The sequence below is a fragment of the Rhinoraja longicauda genome, chromosome 30, assembly GCF_053455715.1.
Source record: "Rhinoraja longicauda isolate Sanriku21f chromosome 30, sRhiLon1.1, whole genome shotgun sequence".
Taxonomy (NCBI): domain Eukaryota; kingdom Metazoa; phylum Chordata; class Chondrichthyes; order Rajiformes; family Arhynchobatidae; genus Rhinoraja; species Rhinoraja longicauda.
This window is the reverse complement of record NC_135982.1, coordinates 26,753,934-26,769,249: the sequence shown is the minus strand read 5'-3', so window position 1 is coordinate 26,769,249 and position 15,316 is coordinate 26,753,934. Positions and strand designations below refer to the sequence as shown.

Sequence of the window (15,316 nt, the reverse complement as noted above, 5' to 3'; positions counted from 1 at the left end):
TTGATTTTTGTTTAATTTAGTTTAGTCTGTCTGTACGTTCTCCCCGTGACCTGCGTGGGTTTTCTCCGGGCGCTCCGGTTTCCTCCCACACTCCAAAGACGTGCAGGTATGTAGGTTAATTGGCTTGGTGTAAAAGTAAAACTGTCCCTCGTGTGTGGTAGGGTGGTGTTAATGTGCGGGGATCGCTGGGCGGCGCGGACCCGGTGGGCCGAAGGGCCTGTTTCTGTGCTGTATCTCTAAATCTAAACAAACTAAAATCCAGGATGAAATCACGGTAAAACAGAGTAAAGTGGTCTGGCAACAAAAAACTAAGGAGCCGCCCGCCACACCCACAAACAAAATCAATCGCACAGTCTAGGAAGGAACTGATCCTCATTCAGCACAGAGATAACAGGGTGACTCATGCTGGAAAGATCTTTCTGGAACAGGGCAATGAATCACTGACCTTTTGGCCCACTGGGGAAGGAACTGCAGGTGCCGGTTTAAACCGCAGATAAGACACAAAGTGCTGGAGCAGACAACTGGCTTGGTATAAATGTAAAATAGTCCCTAGAGTGCGTATAGGGTAGGTTAATGTGCGGGGTGTCGCTGGTCAGTAGGGACTCTGTGGGGCCGAAGGGCCAGTTTCCAGGCTGTATCTCCAAACTATGTTCACACCGCTGGGGGTGTAAGCTGCCCAAGCAGAATATGAGGTGGTGTTCCTCCAGTTTGCATGTGGCCCCACTCTGGCAGTGGAGGAGGCCCAGGACAGAGAGGCGAGTGAGAGCAGTAATACACTCAACAGCTCACACTCTGACGTATCCACACCCGATATCTCCACATCTCTGGTCAATGAAACCAGCGACGCCAAAGGAGGCAGCTACCCGTCAATGGCGGCAGGAAGCTCGAGTGGAGACTTGTTGGTTAAACACTTCGTCCCCCTCAGGGAGAGGGCTGGGAAAGGCATACTCCTTCCGAAAGAGAACAATTCACAACAGTCTCCCTCCCCCCTGTCTCTCAGTCTGAAGAAGGGTCCCCATCTTCGATTAGTACGGGTGTCAGCGGTTACGGGGAGAAGGCCGGAGAATGGGGTTCGGAGGGAGAGGGAGATCAGCCACGATTGAATGGCGGAGCAGACTTGATGGGCCGAGTGGCCTAATTCTACTCCTATCACTTACGGACCCGAATCATCGCCTGTTCCTTTTCTTCAGAGATGCTGTCTGACCCGATGAGTTACTCAGCACTTAGTGCCTGCCTCAGGTTAGAATTGTCCCGCGAGCGACTTTAGATTTCGGGGACACAGCGCAAGGAGACAGGCCCTTCGGCCCCTCGAGTCTGCGCCGACCAGCCATCGCCCCGGTACACCAACATTAGCCTGCGCACACCACGGACAATGTGCAATTTTCACCGTAGCCAATTAGCCAACAAACCCGCACGTCTTTGTGGAGTGTGGGAGGAAACCGGAGCGCCCGGAGAAAACCCACGCAGGTCACGGGGAGAGAGTGCAAACCGGGAGGAGGGGGGCAGGAAACAGTCCAATTAACTGCAATCACCACAGTTAATGGAAACTCCATCCGTCTTTGGTCAGCCCGACTGTTTCCTGTGGCTACACATACCCACAATCAGATTCTTCTGTCTAACACAATAATCCACAACCCGACAGTAAAATTACACATTCATTCAAAAAAAAAATCTAATGTCAGGAAAATCAACATGTTCAGTCTGATGCACAGTAGTTGCGTCAATAGGCAATAGGTGCAGGAGGAGGCCATTCGGCCCTTCGTGCCAGCACCGCCATTCAATGTGATCATGGCTGATCATTCTCAATCAGTACCCCGTTCCTGCCTTCTCCCCATACCCCCTGACTCCGCTATCCTTAAGAGCTCTATCCAGCTCTCTCTTGAAAGCATTCAGAGAATTGGCCTCCACTGCCTTCTGAGGCAGTGAATTCCACAGATTTACAACTCTCTGACTGAAAACGTTTTTCCTCATCTCCGTTCTAAATGGCCGACCCCTTATTCTTAAACTGTGGCCCCTTGTTCTGGACTCCCCCAACATTGGGAACATGTTTCCTGCCTCTAACGTGTCCAACCCCTTAATAATCTTATACGTTTCGATAAGATCCCCTCTCAACCTTCTAAATTCCAGTGTATACAAGCCTAGTCGCTCCAGTCTTTCAACATATGATAGTCCCGCCATTCCGGGAATTAACCTAGTAAACCTACGCTGCACGCCCTCAATAGCAAGAATATCCTTCCTCAAATTTGGAGACCAAAACTGCACACAGTTGCGGTCTCACTAGGACCCTGTACAACTGCAGAAGGGCCTCTTTGCTCCTATACTCAACTCCTCTTGTTATGAAGGCCAACATTCCATTGGCTTTCTTCACTGCCTGCTGTACCTGCATGCTTCCTTTCAGTGACTGATGTACTAGGACACCCAGATCTCGTTGTACGTCCCCTTTTCCTAACTTCATAAGTGATAGGAGCAGAATGAGGCCATTAAGAAGCGGTTGGACAGGTGCAAGGTGTGGGCAAGATGGGCCGAAGGGCCTGTGTGCGCACTGTGTCACTCTATGGCTCTGAACTGATCTGGGCCGAGCGGCAGGGAGAAGTCGTGCAGGACTGGGCTCAGAGCGCTTCTAGCAAACCCAGCATTTTGCAGGGCCAGAGTTACTGATGTACAAAGCCTTTGTCACGGGATGTTTTAGTGCTGCCACTGCAGTTTCACTAATGCACAGTTTTCCTGCTTAATCCCTGCTTTAGGAAGCAGGATGTCCAAACCTAGAGTGCTTTCTTTCTTTCAGTACAAAACGATAAGCCTGTTGTTTTTCCTGCAGCCTCTTTCAATTCCATTCACTGCTGATGTTCAAACGTTGATCATTGCAGCGGCCCAGTCTGGTCACGCTGTCAGGGGCCGGGCACTGGGCACAGCGGGTAGAGCTGCTGCCTGACAGCGCCGGAGACCCGGGGTCCATCCCGACCACGGGCGCTGGCTGGCTGCACGGAGTTTGTACCTTCGCTCCCTCCTAACCCGTGTGGGATTTCCAATCTTGGTTCTGACAGCCTACCCTCTCCCTGTCTCCCATAACACACTTCAAATCAGGTCGCACTCAACCTCCGGAGAATAGAATCCCAGCCTGTCCAACCTCCCTTTGTAGTTAATACCTCCTAATCCACACGTCGTCCTGGTAAACCCTCTCTCCAAAGTGTGGAACAAACTTGCCGGGCGGCACGGTGGCGCAGTGGTAGAGTTGCTGCCAAACAGCGCTAAAGACCCGGGTTCTCTCCTGACCACGTGTGCTTTCTGTACGGAGTTTGCACGTTTTTCTCCGAGAAAACGTTTCCTCCCACACTCCAAAGACATACAGCTTTGTTGGTTAATTGGGTGGGAATAAATTGGCCCTAGTGTGTGTGTAACGGTAGTGTTAATGTGAAGGAATCGCTGGTCGGCGCGGACTCGGTGGGCCGAAGGGCCTGCTTCAGTGCTGGATCTCTAAACTAAACTAAGAGGTACCAAAGATAGATACAAGTAACTCAGTGGGATCAGGCAGCATCTCCGGGGAACGTGGACAGGTACAAAGTGCTGGAGTAACTCAGCGGGTCAGGCAGCATCTCTGTGGAGAACGTGGACAGGTACAAAGTGCTGGAGTAACTCAGCAGGTCAGGCAGCATCTCTGTGGAGAACGTGGACAGGTACAAAGTGCTGGAGTAACTCAGCAGGTCAGGCAGCATCTCTGGAGAACGTGGACAGGTGACGTTTCGGGTCGGGACCCTAACTCAGACATGAAATTCTGACTTCTTCAGCATTTCATTGATGTGGTTTTTTTTGTGCTAAATACCACAATTAAACAACCTCGTCTCTCTCTTTACAAGGGTTGGGGGGGGGGGGGGGGGGGGGGGGGGTAGCAGGAGACATTTAAATGACCCATTTACGGGACTGTGCTGTGGGTGTTGAACAAACCGATGCGCTGCCCAAAAGCCCCGCCAACAAAACACAGGTTACAAATGGTGCCACTGGCACAAAGTAAAGAGAAGCTGAAGAGAATACCGTCCAAAGATGACAGAGCGGACGGACGGAGCACGATAGACTACTCGACCCTAAAAACCCTAGTAGGTCACGGCGCCATTTTAGTCGGCAGAAACTTGCAGAAACATTCAAAAAGAAAAATAACGAAAGTCTGTGAGTTGATAGATGAGATATATTCTGCATTTTTATGGTATCATCACACACACTGTTCCCCCACGCACTGCGAGAGGCAGAGCGAACGGCGGGTTTTGCCGACTAAAATGGCGGACATTACGCTCCTTTGCGCACTACACTTCAGTATGGGCGATTTCGACGGAGTGGTCCATCCTGCTCCTCTAGTATCTTTGATACCGTGCCCCGTGAGTGTAGGGGGTAGGGTGGGCCAACTGTCCCGTATTAGCCGGGACTTCCCGTATTTCGGGCTATGTTAGTTTGTCCCGTACGGGACCGCCCTTGTCCCATGTTGGTAGGGTTGCCGACTTCCTCACTCCCGAATACGGGACGAAGGGTGACGTCAAAGCCCCGCCCACGCCCCCGCGCGACCTCACCCAGCCAGCGGCCACGTGCGCCCGCTCCACCGATGGGTGAGGTCACGCGGGGGGGGGGGGGGGTGACATCACCTGGTAATGATAATGAATACGTTTATTGGCCAAGCATATGCATACACAAGGAATGTGCCTTGGTGCTCCGCTCACAAATGACAACGCAAACATACCGTTAACAATGAAGAACAAAGCAGAAACACATCAAAACAATGAGGGCACCTTGTCCCGTATTTGGGAGTGAGGAAGTTGGCAACCCCTTTACTGAGGAGGGAGGTGGGAGCTGTTATTACCGCAACCAGGGGTCAATAAAATAGAGAGGCATAGACAAGCTTACAGGGCAAGATGAAGACAGAAGGTAAGTGGGTGGATTAATCTCTTAAAGATGGAGGGGGGAGGGAGGGCAGGGTTATTGACCCGAGACCGCTCCTGAAAATTCTTTGCAGTTGGCAGGGTCACCAATTAACCCGAGCGAAAACAGGAGATCAAAACCGAAAGGTTGACATTCCAACTTCACCGAGAGGCCAGGGGGCAGGGGGATTGAAGTACCGCCAGCCTGTCCAACCCCCCCCCCCCCTCCCGATCAAGGTGGTTAGCAGCCGGCTAACTTGCAGCCCTCCTCGAATAAATCCCACTGCAAAGAAAAACTCGGCTTTGCTGGAGGAAAAAGGAAAATGTGCCCTCCGTTGGTTGCCAGCTCTGTCCGGGCCGGCCTGCCCTGTGGAATGCATGTTTATCGCGGGGCAGTTAGTTGTTGGAATTTCACTTATGCACAGAAACAGGGAGAGTCTCCACAAAAGGCAGCAACCGCGGGACGACTGAGGCCGCCGCTCGTAAAACAAACCCGCTTCACAAAAGCTCCCATTGTGCTGCAAATTCCTTCGCTTCGCTCTTCCCACCCCCCTCCCCTCTCCCTCCCTCCCTCCCTCCCTCCGCCACCGCCTTCTAACACTGCCCACCCCATCCCCCCTCCCGACCACTAGACCCTCGTGGAAAGTTCTTCGTCTAACTTTGAAGCAGCCAACATAATCAAAAAGACTCGGGAGACACACAAAAGGCTGGAGTAACTCAGCGGGACAGGCAGCATCTCGGGACAGAAGCAATGGGTGACTTTTCGGGTCGAGACCCTTCTTCACAGACTTGTCATTCCTTCTCTCCCCCCCCACCCCAGCCCCCATCCGACAGAGGATGCCGAAGCTTGTAAGCCCCCACCACCACCATCGCCAGACTCTGCAACAGCTTCTTCCCCTCTGTTAACGGGCTTCTGAACGGCCCTTCCACAAACTAGGGTACTGCCCCATTCACCCCGACCACATTTAGGGCGGCGCGGTGGCGCAGCGGTAGAGTTGCTGCCTCACAGCGCCGGAGACCCGGGTTCCATCCCGACCACGGGCGCCCTCTGTACAGAGTCGTGGAGTTTTTTAAAAAACAAAAAACAGAGTTTGTACGTTCTCCCCGTGACCTGCGTGGGTTTTCTCCGGGTGCTCCGGTTTCCTCCCACACTCCAAAGACGTGCAGGTTTGTAGGTTAATTGGCTTGGGTAAAATTGTAGGATAGTGTTAGGTCACGAGCAGCATGGACTAGGTGGGCTGAAGGGCCTGTTTCCACGCAGTATCACAAAAGCAATGGGTGACGTTTCGGGTCGAGACCCTTCTTCAGACTTGTCCCACCCCGGTCATTCCTTCTTCCCTCCCGGAGGAGGCCATTCGGCCCTTCGAGCCAGCACCGCCATTCAATGTGATCATGGCTGATCATTCTCAATCAGTACCCCGTTCCTGCCTTCTCCCCATATCCCCCTGACTCCGCTATCCTTAAGAGCTCTATCTAGCTCTCTCTTGATATGCATTCAGAGAATAAACATATCCACTGACTTGGCCTCCACAGCCTTCTGTGGCAATGAATACCACAGACTGGAATTCAGTTCTTCAGACTGAAAGGAGGGGGAGGGTGGGAGGTAATGAGGTAAATAAATCTGAATCTAAATCTTGACAATAGACCATAGACAATAGGTGCAGGAGTAGGCCATTCAGCCCTTCGAGCCAGCACCGCCATTCAATGCGATCATGGCTGATCACTCTCAATCAGTACCCCGTTCCTGCCTTCTCCCCATACCCCCTCACTCCGCTATCCTTAAGAGCTCTATCCAGCTCTCTCTTGAAAGCATCCAACGAACTGGCCTCAACTGCCATCTGAGGCAGAGAATTCCACACCTTCACCACTCTCTGACTGAAAATGTTCTTCCTCATCTCCGTTCTAAATAGCCTACCCCTTATTCTTAAACTGTGGCCCCTTGTTCTGGACTCCCCCAACATTGGGAACATGTTTCCTGCCTCTAATGTGTCCAATCCCCTAATTATCTTATATGTTTCAATAAGATCCCCCCTCATCCTTCTAAATTCCAGTGTATACAAGCCCAATCGCTCCAGCCTTTCAACATACGACAGTCCCGCCATTCCGGGAATTAACCTAGTGAACCTACGCTGCACGCCCTCCATAGCAAGAATTAAATGAGCAGATTAAATGATCAGGTCCCACCTGTTTAGCCACCTTTTTGTGGGTTGCATCCAAATGATATCATCCTGAGATCAGAACCACAAAATAACTATATCTCTGCGTTTCAAAGCTCACCGTACACATGAATTCTCAAACTCTGCAAATAATGGCAACTTTACACGTATCCAAGTCTAATCCAATTAGACGCAAGGAACTGCAGGTGCAGGTTTACACACACACAAAAAAGACACAAAGTGCTGGAGTAACTCAACACGTCAGGCATCATCTGCGGAGGTCATGGATAGGCAACGTTTCGGGTCGGGACCCTTCTCAGATTACACGTTTCAGATCTGAAGCAGGGTCCTGACCTGAAACTTCGCCCGCCCATATCCCCCAGAGACAGATGCTGCCTAACCTGCTGAGTTGCTCCAGCACTTTATGTCTGATACGATCAGACCCGATTAAGGTGTTCTCATTGTACAGCAGAGAAAATAACAGCATCTAGAGTTACACGCGAGCAAGTAATCACAGGTGTAAAACGCCAACAGGAAAGTTTCAAATACTCCATTATTGTGGACATAAAGCGCTGGAGGAGTAACACAACAGGCAGCAGCTCTGGAGAACATAGATGGGTGACGTTTTGGGTTGAGACCTTTCTTCAGACTAACATTCACAGGTGATGTCGACCGTCTGAAGAAGGGTCTCGACCCGAAACGTCCCCCATTCCTCCTCTCCAGAGATGCTGCCTGACCCGCTGAGTTACTCCAGCACTGTGTGTGTCCGCATTCTAGGAGGTAACGCGTCAGAAAACCTGTTTTGCTCTGCAGCTGGTCAACAAAAGAAGCCGATGGCCACATCCGGACATTCTTTTGTTGCCTTATTTAATTCCAACCATAATTAAGTATCTGGAGATTTTAATTTTTCGCCTCTGGGCATCCTCCGATGTTCTGTAAATTGCTACCTTCCTTCCTCACTGTGGGAGATACTTCACCACTGGGACCACTGCATCTCACTGTGGGAGATACTTCACCACTGGGACCACTGCATCTCACTGTGGGAGATACTTCACCACTGGGACCACTGCATCTCACTGTGGGAGATACTTCACCACTGGGACCACTGCATCTCACTGTGGGAGATACTTCACCACTGGGACCACTGCATCTCACTGTGGGAGATACTTCACCACTGGGACCACTGCATCTCACTGTGGGAGATACTTCACCACTGGGACCACTGCATCTCACTGTGGGAGATACTTCACCACTGGGACCACTGCATCTCACTGTGGGAGATACTTCACCACTGGGACCACTGCAGCTCCCCACCACTTCCTCGCGAGTAATTAATACAGGCTCAGTCAACAGAGCCCACATCACCTTAATGCTCCAAAGACGTACAGGTATGTAGGTTAATTGGCTGGGTAAATGTAAAAATTGTCCCTAGTGGGTGTAGGATAGTGTTAATGTACGGGGATCGCTGGGCGGCACGGACTTGGAGGGCCCAAAAGGCCTGTTTCCGGCTGTATATATATGATTTGATATGATATGATAATGCACAAAACACCAACAAGCTTAGATATATTGAATTGCATTGAATACAGCGTGGAAACAGGCCCTTCGGCCCACCAAGTCCATGCCAACCATCAACCACCTGTCCTCGCTACAGATGTCACGTTCCGATAAACCCATCGTAAATCGAAAATATTGTCCGTCGAAAAGGCATTTAATATTCCTAACCCACCAAACATCATGGCCGCCTAACCTACCAACATCATAGCCGCCTAACCTACCAAACATCACAGCCCCTAACCTACCAACATCATAGCCACCTAACCCACCAAACATCATGGCCGCCTAACCTACCAACATCATAGCCGCCTAACCCACCAAACATCACAGCCCCTAACCTACCAACATCATAGCCACCTAACCCACCAAACATCATAGTCTAGCCTAACCCACCAAACATCATAGTCTAGCCTAACCTACCCAACATCATAGTCTAGCCTAACCTACCCAACATCACAGCCACCTAACCTACCAAACATCGTAGCCCAGCCTGACATCGGTCTGAGGAAGGGTCTCGACCCAAAACGTCACCCATTCCTTCCCCCCCGAGATGCTGCCCGACCCACCGCGTTACTCGGGCGATCTGCTATCGAGCGGCCCTGTGAGCGGGCGTTTCCACGTCCAGGCTTACCTGCGCACTTGCCTCCCGCGACCTCGTGGCCCACCTCGCACACGCACTGGCCCACGGGCACCAGCCACTTGCCGTCGGCGTTGCAGTGCATCCTGGGGGGCTCGTGGAGGGCCAGCGCATGGTCCAGGCAGGTGCCCACCACCTCGGACAGAGCCTGTGGGTCGGACCCGGCCGTGGTCTCGGGGAAGATGGCCATGCCGCGCTCCAAGGCCGGACACTTCTTGTAGTAGGCCCGCACCGACATCAGGCCCACGCAGGCCCCCACGTCCTGGAAGGCCAGGTAGAAGCCCTTGCGCCTCAGCGCGCCGACCGACCGCACCTCCACGTTCATCCGGACCACTCGGTTGTCCAGGTCCTCCTGCCTCGTGATCTCGTCGGGGGCGATGGTGTCGATCTTGGTGAACAGGCTCTTGCGGAATATGGTGCCGTAGTCGAAGTCGGACTCTGCGTAGTAGAGGTTGAAGGTCTCCTTGCATGAGGTGGCGAAGTCGGGGAAGGTGTTGCAGTCGCGCACGTTGAACTTCAGCTCGATGAAGATTCGCTGGGCCTCGCCGCGGTAGATCCAGTTGGTTCGCAGCCAGTTGTCCTGGTCGCCCTCCACCACGTTGCACACGCTGTAGGTGAAGATGAGCGTGTCGTTCCACACCGCCTGGAGAATGTCCCACTGTCACAGAGGGAGAGACGCACACGGTGACTACACATCCACAGAGACCAGGTCAACGCGCGCCCATACTAGGGGGGGGGGGGGATCGGGAACCAGAGGACATAGGTCCAGGTGAGAGGAGGAAGGATTTAATGGGACCCTGAGGGGTGGGGGGTGTGTGGAACGAGCTGCCGGAGGCACGGACTCTCAGGTCTTTTAAGAAACAATTAGACAGGTACATGGATAGGACAGGTTTGGAGGGATTGAGTTTAGTTTAGAGATACAGCGCAGAAACAGGCCCTTCGGCCCACCGAGTCAATAGACAATAGACAATAGGTGCCGGAGGAGGCCATTCGGCCCTTCGAGCCAGCACTGCCATTCAATGTGATCATGGCTGATCATTCTCAATCAGTACCCCGTTCCTGCCTTCTCCCCATACCCCCTGACTCCGCTATCCTCAAGACCGTGCCGACCATTAACTCTATCCTACACACACCAGGGACAGTTTTTTTTTACACAGACACCAAGCCAATTAACCTCGGGGAGAACGTACAAACTCCGTACAGACGGCGCCCGTGGTCGGGATCGAACCCGGGTCTCCGGCGCTGCATTCGCTGTAAGGCAGCAACTCTACGGCCGTGCCACCGTGACCGCCCGCTCGGATATGGACCAAACACGGGCGGGCGGGACTTGTGCAGATGGGACATGTTGGTCGGTGTGGGCAGGTTGGGCCGAAGGGCCTGTTTCCACATTATATCACTCCATAACGGACAGCTGAAAGCCCAATCATACACTTCCACCCCCTATCGCCTCTCCTGTAGTCCACAAAGGCAATTCACAGCACCAGTCTCCAATGTAAAAGCTACCCATTCCAATATCAGGGGTATATATTGCAATGTAGGAGGCAGCACAGTGGCACAGCTGGTAGAACAGCTGCCTCACAGCGCCAGGGCCCACAGCTCAATCTGCCCACGGGTGCTGTGTGTGTGTGTGTGTGTGTCTGTATGTGTGTGAGTGTCTGTGTGTGTGTCTGTGTGTGTCTGTGTGTGTGTGTGTGCGTGTCTGTGTGTGTGTGTGCGTATGTGTGCGTGTGTGTGTTTGTGTGTCTGCATGTGTGTGCGTGCGTGCGTGTGTGTGTGTATGTGTGTGTGTCAGTGTGTGTGTGTGTGTGTGTGTCAGTGTGTGTGTGTGTGTCTGTGTGTGTCTGTGTGTGTGTCTGTGTGTGTGTGTGTGTGTGCACGTGTGCGTGTTTGTGTGTCTGTGTGAGTGTCTGTGCGTATGTGTGCGTGTGTGTGTGTGTGTGTGTGTGTGTGTGTCAGTGTGTGTGTGTGTGTGTGTGCGCGCGTGGAGTTTGCACGTCTTCCCTGTGACCTTGTGGGTTTTCTCCGGGTGCCTCCCACGTTCCAAAGACAGGTTTGATCCGAGGTTTGTAGGTTAATTGTCCCGCTGTAAAACGCCACTGGTGTGCAGGGAGTGGATGGGAAAGTGGGATAACATTGAACCAGTGTGGACGGATGATCGATGGTCGACGCGGACTCGATGGGCCGAAGGGCCCCGTTTCCACGCTGCGTCTCTAAAGCTCAGCCGGGACTCCTGCCCCCCTAATGGTGGCAGCGTGGTCTGGAGCTGGCCGCGGGTGGTTGCGTGGGCGGGGCGCGGTCAGGCGGGCACGGGTACTTACTGCGCTGTTGTAAGGGTCGGTGAGCCAGCCGAGTTCCCCATGGGCCGAGGCAAAATCCAAGAGGACAACTGAAAGAACAAAGGCAGGGTTGATCAGAGGAGCGACGTTCAGCACAGCAAACCTCCCGGCACCTCCAGCAACGACTACAGCGTGGCCCTCAGGTTGAGACCCTTCTTCAGACTGATGAGTCTTGTCGCTGCTGAGTTACTCCAGCTTTCTGTGTCCATCTTCAGTTTAAACCAGCATCTGCAGTTCCTTCCTACAGAGTTCTATACAGCATGCAGTTGAGTTACTTACTCCAGCATTTTATGTGGAAACAAGGAGCTGCAGATGCTGGTTTACACAAAAGGACACAAAGTGCTGGAGTAAAGTACGGAGAACGTGGATAGGTGATGTTTTGTTTCAGTTTGAGTACAGTTTATTGTCACGTGTACCGAGCTACAGTGAAAAGCTTTTTGTTGCGCGCTGACCAGCCAGCGGAAAGACAATACACGATTACAATCAGTCTGAAGAAGGGTCTCGACCTGAAACGTCACCTACTCCTTCTCCCCAGAGATGCTGCCTGGCCCGCTGAGTTACCCCAGCACTTTGTGTTCACCTGCCCAGAGATGCTGCCTGGCCCGCTGCGTTACCCCAGCACTTTGTGTTCACCTGCCCAGAGATGCTGCCTGACCCACTGAGTTACTCCAGCATTTTGTGTTCACCTGCCCAGAGATGCATAGAAACATAGAAAATAGGTGCAGGAGTAGGCCATTCGGCCCTTCGAGCCTGCACCGCCATTCAATATGATCATGGCTGATCATCCAACTCAGCATCCCGTACCTGCCTTCTCTCCACACCCCCTGATCCCTTCAGCCACAAGGGCCACATCTAACTCCCTCTTAAATATAGCCAATGAACTGGCCAATGATGCTGCCTGACCCATCTGAGTTACTCCAACACTCTGTGTCCACCTGCCCAGAGATGCTGCCTGGCCATCTGAGTTACTCCAGCACTTTGTGTCCACCTGCCCAGAGATGCTGTCTGACCATCTGAGTTACTCCAGCACTCTGTGTCCACCTGCCCTGAGATGCTGTCTGACCATCTGAGTTACTCCAGCACTCTGTGTCCACCTGCCCTGAGATGCTGCCTGACCCACTGAGTTACTCCAGCACTCTGTGTCCACCTGCCCTGAGATGCTGCCTGACCCACTGAGTTACTCCAGCACTCTGTGTCCACCTGCCCTGAGATGCTGTCTGACCATCTGAGTTACTCCAGCACTCTGTGTCCACCTGCCCTGAGATGCTGCCTGACCCACTGAGTTACTCCAGCACTCTGTGTCCATCATATTGTAACGGGATTTATTCACAAAATGCTGGAGCAACTCAGCAGGTCAGGCAGCATCTCGGGAGAGAAGGAATGGGTGACGTTTCGGGTCGAGACCCTTCTTCAGACTCAGGGATACCCTGTGATGTCGCGGGAGAGGGTTTGGCTTTGCAGAAAAAGCATCATTCATTCACACATCATCCACATCCTCCTCAGCGACCAAACGGGAAGGCGATATCGCAGAACCAGGAGCAACAACTCCAGCCAGCCCCGGCAGCTGCCTTTTAACTTAACATTTCCTGTTGGCAACAGGAATGACTTTTTTGTGTGTGTGTGTTTGTTTGTGGTTCCAAAGAATGTTGCCTTTAATGGCTACAGGATGGGAAAGAGCTGTGAATAATAGTGTCCAGATTCAGGGGGTAGCAGGAAGGAACCGCAGGTGTGTAGGAAAGAAAACTGCAGACGCTGGTTAAAATCGAAGGTGGACACAAAATGCTGGAGTAACTCAGTGGGTCAGGCAGCATCTCGGGAGAGAAGGAATGGGTGACGTTTCAGTTTGAGTTTATTGTCACGTGTACCGAGGTACAGTGAGAAGCTTTTGTTGCACGCTATCCAGCCAGCGGAAAGACAATACACGATTACAATCAGTCTGAAGAAGGGTCTCGACCCGAAACGTCACCCATTCCTTCTCTCCAGAGATGCTGCCTGACCCACTGAGTTACTCCAGAGTTTTGTGTCTACCAAGGAACTGCAGATGCTGGTTTCAATCGAAGGTATGCACACAAAATGCTGGAGTAACTCAGCAGGACAGGCAGCATCTCGGGAGAGAAAGAATGGGTGACTTTCGGTGGTTTGAAAGCCCTTCTGGTCACCCGTTCCATATCTCCAGAGATGCTGCCTGGCCCACTGAGTCAATCCGGCATTTTGTGTCTGCCTTTGATTTAGGGGGAGTGCTCGTGGACAATTAAACTCAGGGACGGTATAGGATTGATGTCGTCACCTTGTCGTGCACACACGCTGTGAACTAACTGCGAGGAGAGGCAGGTTTGGTTTCCCTCAGTTGCCACTAGGGTTGCCAACTGTCCCGTATTAGCCGGGACATCCCGTATTTTGGGCTAAATTGGTTTGTCCCTTGTCCCGTATTAGGCCCGGGGGGCGCTGTAGGCCCGGACAGTGAAGACGCGGACAGTGTAGGCCCGGGGGGTGCTGTAGGCCTGGACAGTGTAGGCCCGGATAGTGTAGGCCCTGGCGCCGCCTAACGGAGGTTGCATAGTAACCCACCTCCCGGCCCGGGCGGCCGCCATTGGTGGCCCAGGTGACCGCTGGCTGGGTGAGGTCACGTGGGGCGCGGGGCGGTGACGTCACCTTGTCCCGTATTTGGGAGTGAGGTAGTTGGCAACCCTACACAGCAGCCACGCTGGGGGAATCACCACCCGAGCCTCTTCCCAGACTGCTTAAGTTTCCTTGTGGAAAACAGGCCGCAGACTGGTCAAAGTTTCAAAGCACTAAAGCCCAGGCCTTTGAAATGTAACCCAGCGCCCTCCCTCCCTCCATTCCACCAGGCCTTCAAACGCTGCACTTTAAACCCCCCTCTCCCCACTCAACCCCCCCCCCCCCCCCGTGTATCACTGTCTCACACACGCACACAGATACACAGTCACACACACACACACACACGCACATACACACACATGCACAAACACACACACACACACACACACACACACACACACACACACACACACATACACACACAGGTTGCGAGCCACTTTGTACAAGCAGTCCCAGGTGGACACAGTGAGTGAGTGTCCCGTGTCCCGGCCGCTCTCCCCGCGTCTCCGCGCTTCTCCTCTTTGCCCGGGGCGTGTAGGGGCAGTGTGGGGCAGGTTGTGTGGACAAGGTGAACCCCAGTTCCCCCTCCCCCTGCCCCGTGCCCACACCACCACCCTCTGCTCTGGGGGTGCACAACACCAGCTCGCCAGCTCCTGCACCGACCCCCAGCACAGGGGCGACCTGCAGCCGGGAAGGCAGGTCACACCACACGTCCATCTGCTCCACATCACCCCCCCACCACCGTCTGTACCCCCCCTTACCCCCTCCCCCCCCTCCCTCCCTCTCCCCCTTACCCCCTCCCTCCCTCCCCTCTCCCCCTCTCTCCCCTCTCCCCCTCACCCTCTCCCCCTCCCTCCCTCTCTCCCCTCCCCCTCTCTCTCCCCCTCCCTACCCTCTCCCCCTCTCTCCCCTCCCTTTCCCCCTCCCTCCCCTCTCCCTCTCCCCCTCCCTACCCTCTCCCCCCCCTCCCCTCACTCTCAGTGTGTACAAGGGTCTCCACCCCAACCCCTCACACACCCACCCCTTCTCTCCAGCCCGTCCCGCTGAGTTACCCCAGCATTTGTGCTTCTACCTTCGCTGTAAATCACCATCTGCTTCCAGTCCCCTCCT

At 53.4% G+C, this 15,316-nt stretch overlaps 1 protein-coding gene across 1 annotated transcript in view; it reads right to left on the bottom strand.

The window, feature by feature from the left end:
* The window catches only part of epha2b (eph receptor A2 b), a 54,431-nt gene that overhangs the window by 35,362 nt on the left and 3,753 nt on the right, over window positions 1–15,316 (bottom strand). Inside the window, exons 2-3 of the mRNA XM_078425574.1 lie at window positions 11,570–11,637; window positions 9,246–9,909 (exon numbers count right to left, since the gene is read on the bottom strand). Coding sequence (XP_078281700.1) covers window positions 9,246–9,909; window positions 11,570–11,637 — 732 coding nt within the window. The remainder of the gene's footprint in view (window positions 1–9,245; window positions 9,910–11,569; window positions 11,638–15,316) is intronic.